The following is a 21188-nucleotide window of genomic DNA, read 5'->3' on the forward strand; positions in this document are numbered from 1 at the left end:
TACAAGGAATTGCGTGCTCCTTCCCAGACGTGAGCGAGGGTTATACCAAAGAGCCAACCTCCGTCGCGCCCTGCTGTCCAAATTAATCCCTTGGACTCTTGAGAAGACAGGGGGGTTTTCGGAACCATGGCATCGACAGAAGGGTGAGGGGGACCGTCTCTTGGGTGGGAGGAACGGGAGGATGGGGGAGATGCCCGGCATTGTTCTTTTGGTAACAGTTTCCTGTCATCTGCTTCATTGTTAATCCTTGCCCCTCGCCATTCCCTAACAGAATAATTAGGAAGCGAGAGGAAACGAGAAGCAGACTAGCCACATATAGAAGAGGAAGAGGGGAGAAAGAATTTCAAATATGAGCCACTGAAAAGGTCTTGGTTTTCCTCCCATCACTTCTTTATTTAACCCCTGGAGGGCAGATCAAGCTTAAACCACCTGCCTGAAAGAAGAGTCCAAGTGAATGGTTAACTCAAGAGAGAGGGGGAATCTGTTTCCTAAATAGAATAGTAATAATAGTAGTAGTAATAATAGTAGTAGTAATAATAATAATAATAATAATAATTATTATTTCAAAAAGAATCAAGGACCTGTCCTCCTAGCCTTCCCTTAAAAAGGCAACAAACAAATCCAACTTCTCCACTTGAGGAGTTGTGCAATTTTGTAGTTCTGTGCCAAATGCGTTACAGTGCTAGCAAGAGAAATGCTGGGAAGGGCAAAGGGTTCTACAGGAAGCTTTAAAGAAAAGCTAACACAGTTTAGCTCTGGTAGTGTCTGTCAGAAGGAAACTGTTCTCCCTACCCATGCCAGGATTGCAAGAATCAGCCACTTCATTGCTCTCTGATAGGGTTGGGGGCTTCTTCAGTTTATAGAGTAACTGGTAGTAGGAAAGAAAAGAAAAGGTTTCTTTGATCTCTGCTTGCCCTCTTATAACACTAGCTAGTATTAGACTGTGTTTAGTGTGAGCCTCCTCTTTATCCCTGGATGTTGTCATGTTGTATCAGCATGATCTGCTCTGGATAGGACTCTTTGAGGACAGAGTGCAAAAGGGAGCTCAGTTTATATTGCCTTTGTGTCTCAGGTTGAAAGACTCGCTGAGTTGATTTAAATAACCCAACACGTGTCTGGGAGAGAGAGCACACAAGTGTCCCGTTACCTGGTCAGAAGAAGGAACTGACTCTCTGTGCAGTGGCCCCCAAGCAGTTGGCTTGGGAGGAGTGGAATGTTAGAAAGTATTAGTTTTGGTTGCTTTAGAAAAAGGACTGACAAAGTGCAAATCTGTAAGGCTCTTCTGGCTTTTCACAGGACTGTGACAGAAGTAATAAACTTACCATTTGCTATTACCTTGCCTTTGCATGGAATTTCTGCACTAAATGTATACGTTTTTGTTTTGGTAGCAGCCCAGTAATTTAACCTGCCCTATACAGCATTTCCTCTGACAATGAAATCACTTAATTAGATACTGTCAACAAATGATCAGAGCCATGAGGAAGATGCTCAGAGATGGAAGAACAAGCCTACATCCATAGGGTTGCAGCTCTGTCCCTTCTGTATCCTTGGATTACTCCAACTATCATTCTCCTCTGGGTGCTGCAGTCACCTGCTCTTTGTATTCCCACATAAGGTGGCTGTAGAGGTCTGTGCTTGTTTTGGACCAGTGGAAGAATGTGGGATTTGTTTTGCAAGGGTTTGATAAAAGGAGACATGACAAGAGATGGCTGTGGTAGAGAAATGTGTCAACTTTGGATGAAAGAAGTTTTTAAATGTGTGTAGAAAGAGAAGTACTTTTAAAAGAAGTTGGATGAACACATGGGCTAAAAAAGATCAGAGTGCCAAAACCAAAAAGGTTTCAGTGGATGCATGGTCTTGCTCTCCTTACGGAACAGAGCTAAATTGTCAGGATGAGAAAAGAAAACCTTTTAGGAAATTTACCTGGATTAAGACAAGCTGAAACTGTTATTTGATGTGATTCAGCTAGTGGTTGGTGATAGCTGAAGGAGGTATGGAAAACAAGTCAAGTGGGAAGCATTTCACTTGTCAATCCCTTTTTACCAGTGAGAACCTCTTCCAAAACCGAATTGTCATCTTTCTCTCCCCTCAAGTAAAAAGCTGAGGATAGAGATTAGCTTTCACTCTGGTGTAAAGGTCAGCAAACTGAGGCATCATAAGGATCATCAGGGAAAGTGAACATTGACTGGACCTTGTTCAAGAAGGCTTTCCACCGGCAGTGGCACAATGTGGGAGCGGTAGCAGAGAGTGCCCATTGCTGCAAGCAGAGCAGTGTATCTCAGGCACACACAGATACATTGGAGAAAGACCTGCTGGAGGTGGGGACAAAGGTATTGTGTTGTTGGCTCTTGAGATGTTCAGCTACATATGTTAGTCAACATGAGAAATATGTAAATGCTTTATTTTGTGGCGATAAAACTACTCCAACCACAGTAATTTTTTGCAGTGAGTTATTTCTCCTCTAACAGGGGAGCTTACATAAAATCTCGAAAGTGAGGATGTCAGGGACGTGGCAGGATACTTGACGGACAACAAAAGGCATACTTACACAGAGGAAGGTAATTCTGTATTCCATGGTTAAGAAGTAGTGGTCACTTAAAGCTGGGTTTTGCTAGGAAAGATTTCCTTGTCTCCGCCTTTCCAGTTGTTATTTCCTTTTCTTTCAATGTCTTGTCAGGTTACACTTACCCATGTTTGGAATTTTGCTGCATAAATATTTCTGTTTCAGGAGGATGGTGGACAATGGGAAACTTCAACTGGTAGAAAGGGAGAAAGGAAGTGTTCAACAACATGGCAAAATCAGACCCATGCATCCCCTGAATGTCTTACTGTAGTTTCAGCTAGTGAGGTTTTGGCTGACTGTTGAATACACTGTCTCTATCTTGATGGTTAAGTCGTTCTTTCACAAAATCCCCTGATACAGATCTCATCACTAAGGCGGATTTTTGGTGTTTAGTGCATGCTGAAAATGGAAAATAGCTAGTTCAAGGAGGAAGGGCTAGCACCAAGTACTGATACTGTTAAGGGTTTCTTGGGTTTATGTTCTCTGTTTAAATGTCCTCTGCTGGCCATGACTGCAGGCAGGGTGCTGCTGGGAGATCTGGCCTTCTTACCTGTAGTGGCATTGCCTTTCATGAGTGCTTACTGTGATTCAAAGATCCCACAACATTAGTTTATATTTGCAGGTTGTGGTATATGATATAGGGCACGCTATGCAGTAGGTTGATCTATGGAGATTTACCATAACAGAACATTTCAGTATTTCCATTGCTTTTACAGGGTCTTGATAGAACCTTAAGGTTAAATGAGATTGACTCTGATCCAATTGATGCCCATGTCTGCCTTCAGACCTTTGAGCAAGATCCTGAACACCTTGCTGCATGTGGTTTTATTATGGCTCTCATCTCTCACTTCAGTGTTACTGTTCAAAAGGGAAAGAATGCAGTACCTTGCTACTGATTTGTTTTGTTGTTTTTTGTTGTTTTTTTTTTTTTTTAATAAAAACGTCACAGATTAGTGTAACCTAGAGATAGGGTTTAGATGTTAAATCAGCTTTATAACTCAGATATTAAACCTTGAGTATTTAAGTTACGTATTTTACTTATTTGAGTGATGCTGATTTAAATACTCTGAAAACCTAGAGATGTGTTTGTATTTTGTGGGAGTTTCAGGTGTGAAGTCTGGATTTGGGTCTGTTCCTTCAAGAATACAGCCACTAGGAGACACTATCACCGCATCTGTAGTAGCAAATTAAACAGAGACAGAGGAGGTGTCTGAGCCTGGAGCTCAACCCTCTTTGTGCAGGTCAGCCTCAGAGCAGCCCACCATGGTCTGGCCAGGCACCCCTCTCCCAGTCCACAGGTGTAGTTAGGGAGTCAGTGTGGGCCAGTGGGCGTTCCCAGTGAACAGTTTGGGTATGATCACCATATTTTGGAGAGTTTAATAATACTGATGTGGGCTCTTCCATTTCCGTTTCTCTCAGTTCTAGAGAATGGCTCCAGGGAAGGTCTGTGGAAAGCCCAGAGATTTTGCCCGTATGGATATGTGGTACACAGTTAACAGGCAAGTCTGGGTGTGTGTGTGGAGGCACCCTGCTACAGAATAAATCCCGTGAAGTGGAATAGTCTGAAACATTATTATGTCTGATAGACAGAAGTCTGGGTAATTGCTTAGCATTGTGGTTTGACGAGTGAAATAGTTTTAAGTGCTTCTCAGTTTTATGTACACTTAATATAAATGGTGTTTCTGTAACATGAAATGGCACAAATGCAGTGCTGCTATTCTGTTCAGAGTAGTAGATAAACCACATGGAAACTACAGAGATCCCTGCTCTGGTATTTGACTTTACCAATATCTCGCTTAACAAGAAAAAAACCAAAATGAAACAAAAACCCCTGATCTGTGGTCCATTCCTCCTCTCCAAACTTGCTTGTTCGTACATCCTATTTCTATAGATACTCTATCTTCATCCCAAGTTGCATTGTCTCTGAAGCTACAGTTGCAGCATCATCAGTACTGTGTCTGTGCTACTGGATCACCAAACAATAAAAGTTTGGTCCAGATCAGGGAGCATGTTCGGTTTCTCTAAAATTAGCCACAGCATATAGTATGGAATTTACATGGGTTTTATATTAGATATAGAAAAATGGTTATTAGTCAATTCAACATAAGTTAACACAAGAGGTACAAATAATAAATACTTACCTGGCATCAGGCCCTGTGAATACAAGTTAAGCTGTCAACATTTTTTTAACAAATTTGAACTTTAAGAATTACTTTACTACACAGGATTATTTTTTTAGTTATGCAGCTGTGGTGGGTTTAGATCTTGGAGTAGGAGTTATAAGCCATTTTCTGCATTGTCAAGACAAAGCCTGAAAGGGAGATTACCAGCATTTATTATGCATCTAGCCTGGAGACAACAGGACACACCTAAGTGAGTCAGAAAAACTAACTTTGCATTTCATTGTAGGGTTCAGGCGCCTACATAGGGGAGTGGGGTTTCAGGATCTGACACAATACATACAACAACCACACCCACAGATTTCTTGCCATCTGAGTTCTTATTCTGTAATTTACCCACAAAATTTCTCTACATGGAAACTTGATGAATTATTCTGGCACAAATGTTTAGATAGTTCAAAGGATGAAATCTTACAAGTGCTCTTGCTGTTATTTTTATGCAGGATTTGACCAACACCAACATAGGATAGAGATGTTTTACCCTATGCTCTTAGACATTTTTCAGGACAGATGGGGAGGAGGTAGCCTGTTAATTAGACATATCAACTGTGGCTCTGACCTCATTTCACTGTGGACAATTGCAAATCTCGCATCAATTTCAATGAAAGAGAATTAGGCTTTTCAGGAGATAACTCATGTTCCTTAAAACCAACCTAATGACACGATAGTTCTCATGGCCCCTGCCTTCAGTCTGGCCATGAGGTACACTTTCAAAAAGAAGTTTTCACCTAGACATAGCTCCATTTTTGAACATATTCAGTCCTTTTATAGACACATAAGGATTACTATACTTCTTATACGGTCTACAGGGAATTATTTATTCTGAACTTTTTGGAAAAAGAATGTTATAGTATTGGATTAGATATACAAAGCCTAAAGGGAGATCATGCTTCCCTAAAAAATGATTAAAATTTTCAAAAGACTGTCTTACTATAGGTTTCTGTGAGATAAACAGATATGTACAAGAACATACATGCAGATGTATGTGTTCAAGTGCCCTAAGAACCCAGCATACAAAGCGGTACTGTATTGCTATACTAGCAAATTACTGCATTTAATTTTCTCTTCTTCATTTTCCTGTTTTCCCCAATCTACAGGCTGTTCCAACCAAGATCCCTAATAACTATAACTCTGTGTTTAAAGGGTCTCAGTTTTTTGTTTAAAAAAGGCTGTTGCTAAAGCTCTATCCTCTCACCTGTGTGGCAGTGTGGTTGGCATGGGGTGTTCTTTCTCCATGTAGATGAAAGTGGGAACACTGGGACTCTGTAAGCGGGAGGGTGCAGAGCCCACATTAACACTGGCCTGCAGTATTAGGCTATCTCTGCAAAGAGTTGGCTTCATACAGAAGCAATCTGTGTGCTTGGGAGAGGTGTGGAGTGAAGGCACAGTGCTAACAAGGGGGCCTACATCTGCAGTACCTTCTCATATAATACCTTTTCATCTTCTGTGTGATTTACATCCCTTTCCCCAGCAGAATGTGTTGCAATACCTGCTATTTAGAACAATTAATTGTATGAGTTCTTGAAAATGTTGGCTGGGTGTGTCAAATCCATCGTCTCTGTTATTGTCCATCTGCTAATGAAACTCCTCTCTCTCCAACTCAGTGCAGTAGTTCACACCATTTTAGCCTCGAGCTCATTAGTTTAAAATGCTATTTCCAGAGGCAACAAGCAATAAAAGTAAGTGTGCTTTTATATATTTAATCCTACTTCTGTATTAATTTAAAGCCTGACAGTGTGCTTAAAAGTTTTAAGACAATTAACTACAATACATGTTTTGGTGCTTAGGAAAGAAAACAGACTAAGTTCAAAGATCATCATAGTTTCTAACTTTTATCTTTAACATATTTGGTTCCTGCATAAGCAATTCCAAATTGGGTATTCTCACAAGGAAGAACATAAAAGAACCAAGGCATAAAAGAAGGCTACTTGCAGGCATCTTTAGGAGAACAGCATGGAAATAAAAAAAATGCAGTACTTCAGGTTCACTGATGTGTCTGGAAATCACATTAATTGAAGAATTTTAAGTAAAATATGATAGAATGAGATTTTAAAAATTAAGAACATTTAATTTTTAGTTTTCAAAAACAAATGCTTAGTTTCAGCTTCAATTTAGAAGACTAAAATGGTGAGGCCTCCAATACGGAGGAAAAGATTTTGCTATGTATTACGGAAACGTTTTGCGTAGACTAAAGCAATATTTGTCTTTTTTGTGTTTTGCTTTTTTTAAATTTTTTTTTTATTTTGCTGACAAACTCAAAACATATCTTTTTTTAGTGTGACTGCAACTGATCAGTTTCCTGGCTTTTTAAAAATAAAAACACCAAGTTAAAAATCAGGCTGCTCTCAGCTCTGTGGCTTTTTTTACTTTTTATCAACATGAGTTAAACTCTGGGCTATTCCTGTAAGCATTTAAATTTATCGAGAACCATAGAATCAAATACGAGTTTGGTTTGGAAGGAACCTTTAAAATTCATCTGGTCCAAATCCCCTGCAATAAGTGGGACCATCTTCAGCTAGATCAGGTTGCTCAGAGCGGAGTCCAACCTGACCTTGACTGTTTCTGGGAAAGGGGCGTCCACCATGTCCCGAGACAACCTGTTCCTGTGTTTTACCACCCTCATTGTAAGAAACTTCTTTCTTGTATTTAGTCTAAATCTACCCTCTTTCAGTTTAAATGCATTATCCCTTGTCCTGTCACAACAGACCCTGCTAAAAAGTCTGTCCCCATCTTTCTTGGAAGCCCACTTTAAATACTAAGAGGCTGCAATAAGGTCTCCCTGGAAACAGGAGAACATGTGCGGGCTGAACATCCCCAGTTCTCTCAGCCTTTCCACATAGGAAAGGTGCTCCAACTCTCATGATTTTTGTGGGCTTACTCTAACTCTGTGCCTTTCCTATGCAGAGGACTCCACAGTTGAACAGAGTACTCCACGTGGATTATCAGGAGAGCAGAGTTGAGGGGGAGAATCACCTCCCTTGACCTGCTGGCCACGTCTTTTGATGCAGCTCAGGATGGATTTTTGGGCTGCAAGCACCCAGTGTTGCCTCATATCCAGCTTTTCATCCACCAGAATTCCCAAGTCCTTCTTGGCACACCTGCTCTCAAGTTCTTCTCCCAGTCCATACTCATGTCTGGGATTGCCCTGACCCAGGGGCAGCACCTTGCACTTGAACTTATTGAATCTCATGATCACCTTTGAGATCATTGAGTGCAGACATAAACCTGCCACTGCCAAGTCCACCCCTAAACCAGGTCCCTAAGTGCCACATCTACACATCTTTTAAGTACCTCCAGAGATGATGACCCAACCACTTCACTGGGCATCCTGTTCCAATGCTTAACAACCCTTTCTATGAAGAAATTTTTCCTAATATCCAATCTAAGCCTCCCCTGAGGAACTTGAGGCCACTTCCTCTTCTCCTATCACTTGCTACTTAGGAGAAGAGAGTGACCCCCACCTGTCTACAGCCTCCTTTTAGGGAGTTGTAGAGAGCAATAAAGCACACCACCCCCCTCTTCCCCCCCGCCTCCTTTTCTCCAGGCTAAACAATCTCATTTCCCTCAGCTGCTCCTCACAAAACTTGTGTTCCAGCCCCTTTACCAGCTCTGTTGGCCTTCTTTGGACATGCTCTGTTGCCTCACCATTTTTGTTGCAGTGAGGGGCCCAAATGTCAGTATACTCAAAGTGTCATCTCCGTTGTCCATCTTTTCTTTTCAGTCCTTTGTGGCTTCTGTTTTGCCTTTTTTAATAATAATTCTCTTGCCTTGTCCCTTGGCACTGGTGATTCATTTAGGGTCTCTGTGAAAACAGCCAGTTGAGATGAGGTTATGCCAAGAGTCTGTGCTTCAGTACTGCTCTGTTTAGTTTGGAGTAAAATGTTCTTCCCTGGCTGCATACAAATGCATTTCTGATTCTGTCTTCAGCTGGTTCACTGGTGTTGCTTCCAAAACTTCCAAGAAGTTTTGAGCCTTTTTTTCTGTCAATCTCACAGCATGTTGGTATATTTTGTGGTGTTGATTTTCACAACTGCAGTTTTTCAGTGTTGGTTTTTAATACTGGTAACCATATCTAGGCTTAGGGCCTGCTTACCTGACTCTGTTCAAGGACCATCATGCAACTGCCGCTACCAAATTCAGGGTCCTTGAGGCTCATCCATGAATTGAGCTTTTTCTTATTCTGTCATAGCTCATTATGAACTGCATCTGTAATAAGAAGATAATGGACAGGACCTCTGAAGCAGGTACTTTGGGGCAAATTTAGATTTAATCAATCATCTCTTTGGCATCTTGAGAATAATCAGTAATGTATCAAAGTGTAAAATCTGTGTGAGTGAGAAGATGGTCAGTTTGGTACTAGAACACTTAGAAGATTAAAAGTAAAACCTGCATTCAAACTGATACTTGTCAAAAGTGTAAATACATTAATTTATTTCTTTACATTTGTCCCAGGGAAGACAGGTAAATAGGTCAAAGAGGAGTTACATCACCTGCTAATTTACACTTCTGTGTGAATCAAGTTAGTTTCACTTAGTCCTGCTGCCAAAGTTATACCTCACAACTGGGAGTGATTCCACTTCTGGTTTACTTGTGGCCTCCTCAAGCCATACCATGTGGTTTCCAGATGGTGGACTTCATCTCCCCCGAGGCAGGAACCCCTGGTGTTTGCCTTTCCAACTGTTCATTGTATTTTCTGTACTGTCATTTACCCAGCAGCTGAATTAAGGTTGGATCTTGGAGATTTGCTCTCTTGCAGGGACAATGACAGAGATTAAACAGTAAACAAGTCACGTGCACTTGTAAGCTTCTGACACACTGCACATCATTCACAAAGGCTGTTTGGCAGGTGCTGTGAGCAAACCTGTTCATTCCTACTCATTTGGACAAGTGTGTCTCATGCAGCACCCTCTTAGAGGGGTTGACTAACACTTGTGGTACATGTTTCCAATCTGGAGGAGCAATATGACCAGGGACTAGTTTAGCTTCTGAAGGTGGTGTAACTGAGTTAGCCCAGCATTGTATCCAAGCTGATGACTGCCTCTTATTCCAGCTAGTTATCTCGGGTGCAGAAGAGCACTAGTATGGATGTGCCAGGCTAGCACAGAGGCAGACACCGATACCCTTTATATACCAGGTTCAACCCATACAGAGTCTGAAAGCCTGTTTCTCAGTCCAAGGAAAAAATATCAGTGTTATTTCTGAGTATGAAAATGAGGGCCAGCATTTGTGGGTTTTACAAACCTCTAACTGTCTAGGGCCATGGTTTCCTTAATTAAAAAAATGCCAACACATAGGTAACATGTGTCTGGGAATATGAGAGTGGACTAGAGACTCTTCAGAGGTCCCTTCCAACTTTAACTGTTCTGAGATTCTGTGCACCACAAATACATAGTATACAGCCATCTCCATGCAGTATCTTCATATCCTAGTTCTTGGATATGGCTGCGATGCCATGTTCTGCTGGCACACCATCCTGTAATGTACACATCCATGTTACTGATTTTTCATGAGATTGGCTTCAGGCTACGTATACATGAATAATAGTCCAGCCCAAAAGAAATGCTTGGTCCTGATAAGTCCACACTATGGTGGTTACTATGTGAAGAGCCTTAGGTTTGCTCCTTGTATTAGATCTGGCTGAGCTGGAGTTCATTTCCCCACAGCCCCCCTCACAGTGCCGTGCTTTGCATTGGCAGCTAGAAGGGTGTTTATAACACACTGGTGTTTTGGCTGCTGCTGAGCACAGCACCAACACTATAACATTCCTTCCTCAATCGAGGGCAAGATGCAGGGAGGGGACCCAAGTAGTGCAGCTGACCCAAACTGACCACAGGGATATTCCATTCCATGTGACGTCAGCTCAGACATAAAAGCTAAGGCAAGGATCAGGAGGGCAGGCATTAATTGTCTCCAATGGCTGCCTGCTGAGGAACTGTTATGTGTACTGAAGCCCTGCTTCTTGGAAGTGGCTGACCATCCCTGCTGGTGGGAAGTAGAGAATAAACCCTGATATCTTTCACTTCACTTTGCTTTTGTGCGTGCAAGCTTCCGCTTTGCTTTTTGCTTTAAATAAATTGCCTTATCCCAACCCCTGAGTTGTTTTTCTACCTTACTCTGTCCCCTGTACAGCTGGGAAGGGGAGTGATACAGCGGCTGGGTGGGCACCTGGTGTCCAGCCGAGGTCAACCCACCACACTCCTCTAGTGCATTTCATGGTGTAGCTTAATCTAAAAGTAATTCAGTGCATCTGCCCCAACACAGCTCCGCAGTGTGAACCAGAGCACAGCAGGTGGGCATCTTCAGGAGGTTCACTCCAGAAGCTCACTTTGGACTAAATTGCTAATATAAGTTTACCCTCAGTTGGTTACCGATATGCCTCAGGTAAGTGCTCCCCACTGGGCAGGTTCCTGGCAGGCTCTTGTCATCTTGTGGCTCTTGTCATCCTCTGGCTACTCATGTGCGTGCTGGCAGCACGGCTCCTTTTGTGTCCACAAGCTGAGGTGCTGCCATGGCCTGTTGAGTCACTTGCCTAAGTTGCTAGTGAACAATACTTGGCCTACTCACCGCAAGGAGCACGGAGTGGGGCAAAGCCTGGCTGGAGGTAAAGCACGGGTTCCAATTACACAGAATGTGGAGGCTTCTGCTGCGAATTCATGCCAAACGTGCAGGGGGTTCTTGGCCTCATACAGTGGCAGAAGCAGCATCCCCAGTGTGTATGGTTTAGTACACTTCCTTTGAGGCAGAAAGCTATCTCATTAATTAAGCATCTGGTCCTTATCTGTGTAAGACCTACTTTTCCTATAGTAACTGAGAAAAGACTTGTCCATAAAAGCGCACATGTATATAAAAACGTCATCCACATACAGGCATGCGTATGGGAATTAATTAACACCTGGCTGCTATTTATATCACAGCAATTTAGGTCAGGAAGTGAAAAACAGATCAGAATCCTCCACCTGACATTTTAGGAGGACAGAACAGGCAGATTACAATGTCCCATGCTGGAAACTGCCAGGAAATACTATTCCTATTGACATAGAAGTGCCAGAGGGATCTTCACAGCTATGTAGGGCAAAGGCATACAAAACCTGTCGCGCTTAATACCAAAGCACTCAGTAGGAGGCTGCCTGCTTCCAGGATTAGCTGTTGCCCTTCTTCTTGCTTTCTTTCCCGTCCCATTTGCAGGTGTATGTTCCCTGCTGGTCTGCTGAAGGGAGTTCCCAACAACACTTTCCAAGGGGAACCTGGAGAGGGTCTTCTGAAAGATATGGTAGTGGGCTCAAAGTTAAAGGCAGAAGGCCTTCGTAGCAATCGATCTCTTCGAGTTGCTGGAGTGCCTTGAGGAGGACATTCCTGTCTCCTTTTTCTGGGAACGGTTTTGTGTCACACGGTGGCACCCTTGCAAACCAAATAAAGCTTGAACTCCCACTGCAGCCTCTCTCAGGGAGGTCTAAGGGGTCTTCACTCTCACTCAGTAACTGAGGCTTCAATGTCTTTTGGGTGTTGATCCCCTAACTGTGTCTGACTTGAAATCAGTGAATTGGTAGAAAGACTTACTGGGCAGCAGGAAACAGATAAAACCCACAAGGAAAGTGTGGTTGTGTAAGCCCCATTTTTTTTAGGTAGCCTGGCAATAGACACAAACTCATAGTGCAAAGGGTAAAATCCCAGTATGTTGGTTGGTATTTATCATATTTATTTTTGCCAATGCACTTCTTTTTGTCCTCAAAAATATTTAACAATGAGGTGTTACTATCAGGAGCAGTTAAGGATTTTGTGAAACATAATATAAGAATATATGTAGCTAGATTCACACTGAAGGAATCCCATTCTGGCCACATGGATTCTCGACAGCTTCCTGGCTCAGGCAGAGGTATTGTGTTACCAAGTTCTCTTAAACAGTTGTTATTTTGCCTTTTCACAAATGAGGTATGCTGCTGAGTTTAGGTACTTCAGTTTTGTAAGCCTCTGCATCTTAGGAGATCAATCCACTTGAGATATTGCTTTTTGTCACTGTGCTGTCCAAAAGCCTGGGCCAAGGATCACAGCCTAGCTATGCATTAACTCTTACATACATTTATTGGAGAAAGACAGGTAGTTATCTGCTTTGGACAACTTATACTCTCTTACAGAGCTCCAGCAAGCTGCTGCAGTGAAGGTGTGTCAGTGTTTATTACCAGAACCTCTTTGTGTGCTGCATTTTTCTAGGTAAAAAAAGACACCATCAGTTATTATGGCACTTTGATTTAGGGTCCCTGGTGATGGTAGGAGTAAGGTGGAGTCCAAAACCAGCTTAATTTGTAGGTGTTATTTATTCGCTAACCTACATATAATTCAAAATATAAATGGTTTGTTAATCTATATGTATTGTCCAAAACAGGAGAAATTAATGCGTTTTTCTCTCTTGAGGGAGTAGTAAAGATGTAGTCTTAGAAAGGCTTGAATGCCTGTCTTTATTCCTGTCTGTTTTAAACGTGCTCCCAAAATATCCTGTGGAGCCAGCATATGTAGCCCTTAACAATAAAAACATGAAGATAATAGTATTTCATTTGTGAAATTTTCTCCTGTGTCTGGATCACTCAGTCTAGGTTTGCCATTTGCTTTGATAAGTGATTTTCTACTGTATGTCATGCTGCTCAACCTGCATATGAAACTTGTTCATTGCTCAGACTTCTTGACGAATTGATGAAATGACAGTGTAGGATTGATACAATGAACTTGAAAAAATGTTAAGTGACAGTTTAATTCCACTGGGTGGTAACAGTTCATAATATTTTCTATTCAGGCTGTGCATTGAAGGTACAAAATCACTGTGATACCTGACTCAGTGTAACAGCCATCATATCCCTCCTCCTTGTGAAAGTATAGGAGGATTTAAGTAGTCAGCACATCTGAGATTGCTAGGCTACTCCTGACAGCCATAGTCTGCTGAGTGCTGGAGATGATGAGAAGAAAAGGCTATAGCTCTCACATTAAAGCCACTGACTTTATTTCTGCAAAGGGAACATTGAACACGGTCACTTGGAAACTGCTCATAGCTGATGAAAGGAACCTGGCACAGCAGGACATGGGTTGAACAGGGACATCCAACTGCAGAAACAGCAGTTGGTGCCTGGAGGTCAGACTTGGCCTCAAGGCTGAGAACTGAAGAGGGGGACATATATTAATTACCATCTTGTACCTGTGTGTTAATGCCTGGTAATTACCCTGGGTTATGCAGTGACTATACATCATCCTCCAAGTGAAGTATTTCCATAATTTTGGACACCACATAAGGACATCACAGGAGCTGACATATTCTGTTGCTTTGTATTTCCAAGGAGGAGAGAAAGTAAAGAGAAGGAGGATTTTAACTTCCAGCCAGTTACCTTCTATTTATACTCCCTCTGCCATCAAGAAAGATGATAGTTTTGTCAGCATATCTTCTCATCCATGATGCAGCAAGAGTAGCTACATTGAGCTGTTATTTTTCCAGTCTATTAGTAATCCTGTATACCAGAATACCTAAGGTGTGCTTCTTTGGGGCTAAAATGTTATGTGCAGGAAGACTAATGTCTCCTAATTTCTCTTCCTGTGTAAACAAAGAAATCAGTGACAGTTTATGAGAAGTAATGTACTCTTGTCTTTATAGGTGGAAAGTTAATCTGTGAAGTTTGCTCTGTGTCACACGGCTGTGGATAAGAAAAGTGTTCTGTCACCATGGCCAGTCAAATAATGCAAAACTATCTGTCTCCCGTATTTTTCATCCCAGGTGATGTTGGTTACACTTTTGCTGCTTGACTAGAGCAGAGGGGCCACATGAGGGGCTCAGCTTGCTTCTTTGTGTGCACCTGCAGTGGCTTCCCTCCTCTTGTGAAAATACCATGTTGTCTTCAGATTTGTTGAACTATTTGGGAAAGCTTAGGTTCTCCTTTTGCTTTCTCTCAGGTTTTTTTTTTCAAACTGAATCTTAAAATATCCCAAACCCTGACAAATGCAATTTATTTTTAGAGGCAGGCTGCCTTTCTCAGTGCTGTTTCTAAGCACTGTTGTGAACTGATGTGTTTATTAACAGTGGCTGATTTGTAAGCATAGGCTTTTAGACATCAAAAGTACATACCTGAAGAATAGAGAGGACATTTTCCAGTGATGGGAAGTACTCTAGTGCCAGATGTACATCAAAATCTGGAATGGAAAGATCTTTATTGGCAGACAACCAGCTTATTGCATTTTGCAAATCTTCCATCACTGTCTGTTTTGCTGGCTATTGCAAAAAAGTACTCAGGAACAGGAAAGTCGAAACCTATCTGAATCTGACTGTGTCTTTACCAGTTTCCTGGAATAATATGTCATGTTTCAACATGTAGTTTCTTCCTCGTAGCTCATGCTCGTGACATAACTTCAGATTCTGCCTAGCAGGACAGAGTAGCAGGAAACAGAAAAGTTATTGTAGGAGTTGATTAAGCATGATAACACCCTAGAAAAATATTTGTTACCTGACAAAGTGTAAAAGAACAGAACAGTGTGTTTTCTTGAAATTGGCCATAAACAATTATTGCGAATGGTCTTCCTTGTTTAAAGAAGATGCTTACACATCTGCTGAGACATGGGAGATGTTTTTACATACAGACACATACTAAAGGAAACACGTTCAAACATGCAGTCACTATTATTATGTAAGGGGTAATCTGCTACTAAATTGTCAGGTGTCTGTAGGACACAACTGACAAACATGACATAGTTGAAAATTGTCCCATTTAATACACTGCAAAATTTACATTAAAGTGAAGAGGGCATAGCTATCATTTGGTGTGTTTAGGTATTACTGACCTCAAACCATTTCTTAATTTCTTAAAGTTTTATTGAGAAATTTTGTTCACCATGTCCCAAGTTCAGTGTAAAAGAAATATTTGGTCTCTGGAAGTGATCTTCACAGTCCCCTCCCAGTTTAAATTAGAATATTCTAGCAGGTGCTGTAATTTTCAAGCCTTTACAATAATCTAGACTGGTTAGTGAGTGTACTGCATCCTTATATTGTATTTCCTCCTCAACATTTCCTTTGTCCAGAGCTTCTGGAGAAGATGGTATAGGAGTTGGCTAAGCTGTATCTGTATCTTTCAGTATCTTCTTGGGTGAATATCCTTCTGTCCACTCTTAATTCCTTTTGAAATACTCACATTATGTATGTGAAACAGAAAAGACTCCAGATTTTAGCCTTAAATCTTGTCCGCTTCTAAAATCCTTTAGCGTAGCTAACAGTCATCCCTGACAAGTTGTTCCACTGTTAGTGTTTTCAAACCATGAGCATTAACTTGACGTAGTGATTCATATTTGTTTTTTTCAAGGCCTACGATGGACAACTAGAAAAATTGCAGTAAATACCCACTGTAAAAGAAAATATGTCGAGTTAACTTATCTGTTTTGTGGACAACGCTGAATCTGATTTCATATAAAAAAGCCCACTCACAGCTCAGCAAGGGTAACAATCAGTGACTCCCCCGCCAGGGAGAGAGACCACCTTTGTCTTACTGTTCAACATTGGTAACAATGGTTAGAAGTCTCTGACTTTATCTGTGGATTCCATATCAATGACACCACTCAAATACATTTCAGTAGGTTTTGAATCAATGCGCAGGCATACATTCTACATGAAGATCTCATATTTTATAAGTTTTGTTTAAAATGCCTTCTTCCAGGCCAGTGGGATTATTTATTATGAGTGTTCCTGTGCAAAAATGAAAAATGATAAGTTAAATTTCACCATCGTGTTATTATTTGTCCATAACACTTTTGTTATGTTTAGTTTCTTTTTTTTCCTATTCACTCAATCCACATACAGAGTGGAAGTTTCCTACGGCTTATTTAGTGCCTGTGTGGATAGAAAGACTCTACATGCACTGTACCTCGATGGTTCCTGGCAGACTCAGTAAACAGACTCTTGTGTGAGGGTGCATTCTCAGTAACTGTGAGTGCAAATATCCACGCTCATGTAGACATCAGTGTTCACGTGCAGCGTCCCACAAGTTTGCCCAGACATTCTAGCATGCCTTAGACCTGAAAATTTTTCGCTCTCAATATTTTGAATGGATCAAGTAGTGACAAAAACTATAATAGGATTTAACAGTTTTGGCTACCTGGTCTCTTCTGTTTACACTATAAACCTCTGTGTCATATTTTTTCTTCGGACTATTGGCAATAGTTGGTCACATGAACTAGAATCAGACTTGATAGTTGCTAGAACTAATCCATGTTACAAATGTCAGGTTTTAATTGAAAAGGAAGTGAGGAAAAAAGTGCATTCTAAACAAATACTTCTTTTAATAGGTGAAAGGTAGGTATTCTGCCTGTTTGTTACATTTTAAATCTTTACTCATTGCAAGAATGAATAAAAGTTAATTACAAAGGAATGCAGGGAAGGTGGTGCACATTTAATTGCATCTTTCTTGGCCAGCTTTGCGTAGGCTGTTTGAGTTTGCCAGTACAGACTGTTCTGATTATTTGCCCATGTTCTGGCAATCACTTCTCATTGGTTATAATAGTGGAAAATTTCATTTCAAGTTTACTCTTCCTTCAGTGAGACTGCTGCCAGTGTGGCTGGCAGGAAGAAAGCAGTGTCAGTGGAACAGGCTGGTCTTTTTGCTCAAGCCCAGACTTTCATGGAATACGTGATATGTGTCGTGTAAATTCTAATGCTTTTCTGGATTACCTGTTATCTGAAAGCCTTTCTTTAGAAGTCCTTCACAGCTGCTCACAAACATGCTGGCACTCTGTCTGGAAATGTATGGGCTTGCCTGCTGTGAAGCATGCTGTTTGGCTGATGGGCTGTACACAAGCTACTAGCTACCCTGCACTAAATCCTCACACAGATATGATTACCTCAAAGGAAAGGGAAAGTATCTAACTATACCTTGAAAGTGTAGACCCAGTATGGTACCTTTGCCTGCACCTCAATGGATTAATAGTACAGACAAGCCTTCAGAATTGTAAAAGCTTTTCTGCCCCCCCATCACAACTTTCAATTTACTGTGAGTTTCAGCAGCTTTGTTTTCTTTGGCTGGATTCTAAACAGGACTGCCCAGATGAGACCAGGAGATGGGGTTAAAGAATTGATTTTGACTCTGCTTGTTTCTGACTACCAGCTAGCAGTGTACAAGAGATACTCTGCAAGTTTGAGCCTGGCAGCTAATAAAACCACTGGATGTTATGCACAAAATGAATTTGACTCATACTTGTCTTAAAAATACCAAGTCAGAGTCACAGGCCTTTGCATGTTGCAGACTTTGCCCAGTTCCCTTGTGCTGTGGGTGTGAAAGGAGCAGGACACTTGTGAGAACAAGTAGTGCACAATTGCTTGTGACTCTTATGGAGAAAAAAAAAAACCAAAACATGTAGAGCTCTGTAACATATGGTATGCAGAAATGGGGTTAAAAAGCTAGCTTTCTCAGATCTCCCTTCACAGGGCATTTTGTTAGCAGTAAATCCTGCCATACAGTAAATGCTGCCTTACTGTAATACATAACCACGAGGGCACAACAAGGCTGTATGGGAGGGTGTAATTAACACTAAAAAAAAGATGACTTAAGAAAACCAAAACAAGCCAAGTAGATGCTTCCCTAATGAGGCTGTGAGGAAAATGCTAGCATTTAGTAAGTGGACTTTTTTTTTATTAAATACCATAAATAGGCTAATGAAACTCCATTTAGGAATACACTGACAATATGCCTTCCAAGTTGCAGTTGTGAAGTGACATTTTTTCCTGCCTTAGAAAAATACAAACCTGGAATTCAATTCTGCCAACAGATGGAGAGCAAAGATTCACTGTATTAAACAAACAGATTAATAATACTCAGATCTTCTTTATAAAACAAAAAATGACATATTTTGAAATTTATATCTGTGATTTTTTTCATTTGCTCCCCAAAGAAGAATGGAAAGGGATTGGCGGTTCATATCATCAAACCCAGCTAATCACATTTTTTTAAGTGGAGAAAGACCAGTCTTTGCTTCTCCCTATTTGCTTAATGCTGCTGTATCTGGATTTAGGGTAACATGCTGGTAAAACACAGATTGTGATGTGGGGGTAGGTGCTTAAGGTACAGAGAGAGCTAGGCTTGGTCAGAAACGGATTTAGAGAGCTGAAACTTTGTTATTGCCTCTTTATACAGTTAGCCTCTAGGTGCAGATCTTTCAAACCCTTGCTGTGCTGAGATTTCTCTGCCTATTCTCTGGTCTGGAGTGATGTGGGGCAGCACCAGTCAAGGAGGGTTGTGCTGCTGCGTTAGTCCAGTGCTGCAGCTGAGCTACTGTGCCTTGTCTGTCAAATTAGCCTGCGTCTGATATTATAGTAACCCTTCTGGTCAGCCTGAGCAGGGGGAGTCTATTTCTGCCTGTTTTATGCTGCTTGAGCCCTGAGAGTCAGTTGTGGTGCAGCAGCCCTTCTGCAGGCTGACCCTAGAGCACCTTGCATGGTGGAATAGGAAGGACATGATTGTTGCAGAGCTGAGATCTGTTCTCTGTCAGGTGTTCAGACAAGAATCTCAACCCAAAGGCCAACCTGCCAAACTAAAATCCTGTCTAGACCATTAGACCGTTCTTAGGGCATTTGATACAATACTTTCAGTGTGGATAGTCATATTCTAGTGCAACATCAGAGATTATGAATTTACTTTTACCTGTTACTCACTTCTTCCTACTACCTTATTCACAGCACATCCCAAATATGCGCATGCCAAGCTTCTCTTTGATCTTCATTTCCCTTTTAGATCTTAGTCATATGCAGTTTCTCTGAGTTTTGTTTCTCTCCTAGCCTTAGATTTTAATCTGAACTGTAGTAACCTGATGGCTTCACTTCATGTTAGCATGCTCACTGTCACCTCTAGGTCAGAGTGAATTCAGAGCTTATGAATGATGCTAAATGAGCAATTGAGAAGAATTTGAAGTTAGCATTTGTCCATGGGTAGGAAGGTCTCAATATTGCCTCAGTACAGTCTTTCAGAGAGGCCTCCAAATGTACAAACATCTGATTTGTGTAAGTTTGAAAAATCTCATCCTACCTCTTGCAGGGAGTGAATCCAGTCCCAACAGACTGGATCCTTTGGATTTTCCCTGCTGTGTCTACCACAAGTAATGTTTTTGTGGTTTGTGGGACTGCTCCCTAGGAACTGAAATCAGTCTTTTTACATTTATCACAAAACTGCTGTTAATGGTTGGGCATTTTGTTCACAGCTGAGCCAGCCTGGACTGGGTCCAAGGATGATCCCAACTCCCCTCCCTTAGGCATCCAGTTCCACTCAATTGCAACACCAACACCCTCCACTATGTAAAATTAACTCTGCCTCTCCCAAAATAAAAACCCTTATGATATTACAGTGTGCTGTTGCTCTGTCCACCATAAAGGAGTGGCCCTATTAGAGAAGCAAGGCTGAGTACATGTGCGCGACTCGTGCAGTAGTGAATTATGTATTGTTAATAATAATAATTACTCCAAGCTTATAAAAATGACCTAACCTACAAGACCCCCCTTTTGAAATCATGGTCAGCACCACAGAGCAAACTGTGTATCTGTCACCATTCGTCTTGACTTGCTTTCGTGCTCCAGGGAACTGCAGGAGCTGTGCAAAAATGTGACACAGACCTTTCTGGACAAAGGACACAGGCTGAAGTAGTTCTGTCTTCACACTGGAGGTGGTTGTGTGAGTGCATGTATGCTCATATGCAACTGGTGCTCCATTAGGAGAAATAGATCCTATTATAATGTGAACATAAAACCCAACAACTCTTTTCCAGGAAGTGCAGTGAGACAGGAAATGGAAACAAGGAGTATTTATTGTTGCTTTCTCTTAGCCGGGTGACTTTGCAGACAGTGAGATGTATTATCTGCTTGTGTTCACTGGTCATCGCTCTACTGACTTCAGTGCAGTTCTGTCAGTTTATGTCAGCAGAGATCTGACCTTCTGCTTGCCTGAAATTTATATAGAAAATCCATCATTCAGGCAGTTGCAGGCTGTGTGTTTTATGGGGCAACCTCAGCTGTAGCACATCTACCTACCTTTGTCAAGACATAGACTGTTCATGTTCAAAGCAGCCCAAATATGTTTTTATGAATAGAGATCCCAGACATTACTATGGCAACCTAATGCTGTCAGTAAATTATTAATGGTTTTCAGCAGCAGAAAATGCAAAATCCTATTCCTGATCGCTGTGCACTGTGGTGTCATGTGTTTTAATGAGAAAATAGTGCAAGACTTTTGTAGCACTGGGATTTCACAGTACAGTATGTAAGCTATTTTTCTTTATGTGTTTTTCTTGGAGCATTGTTTTCTACTCTTAAGCTTTAAGCAGCTCTAGCAGTTTATCTAACTATTAACAGACAGAATGGGTTATGTTTAAAAGGGAATTTCTTCCGCTGAGCTTCAAAGTTCCAATGCAGAACTCACTTGTTTTAAATTTTGTATAGAAGATGCCTT

At 41.3% G+C, this 21188-nt stretch overlaps 1 protein-coding gene across 3 annotated transcripts in view; it reads left to right on the forward strand.

The window, feature by feature from the left end:
* Positions 1-6: 6 nt before the first annotated feature.
* SLC1A2 (solute carrier family 1 member 2) overlaps positions 7-21188 on the forward strand; it is an 88653-nt gene continuing 67471 nt past the window's right edge. The window contains exon 1 of one of the 3 annotated variants that reach the window (XM_018082025.2): positions 7-143. In XM_018082025.2, coding sequence (XP_017937514.1) covers positions 127-143 — 17 coding nt within the window. In that variant the 5' untranslated portion in view covers positions 7-126. Of the gene's footprint in view, positions 144-2309; positions 2331-6403; positions 6423-21188 lie in introns of those variants that run through there. The other 2 variants (XM_018082026.2, XM_018082028.2) reach the window with 2 other exon arrangements.

Source organism: Manacus vitellinus, unplaced genomic scaffold, assembly GCF_001715985.3.
Source record: "Manacus vitellinus isolate BGI_N305 unplaced genomic scaffold, ASM171598v3 scaffold_59_pilon, whole genome shotgun sequence".
In the NCBI taxonomy this organism is placed as follows: Eukaryota; Metazoa; Chordata; class Aves; order Passeriformes; family Pipridae; genus Manacus; species Manacus vitellinus.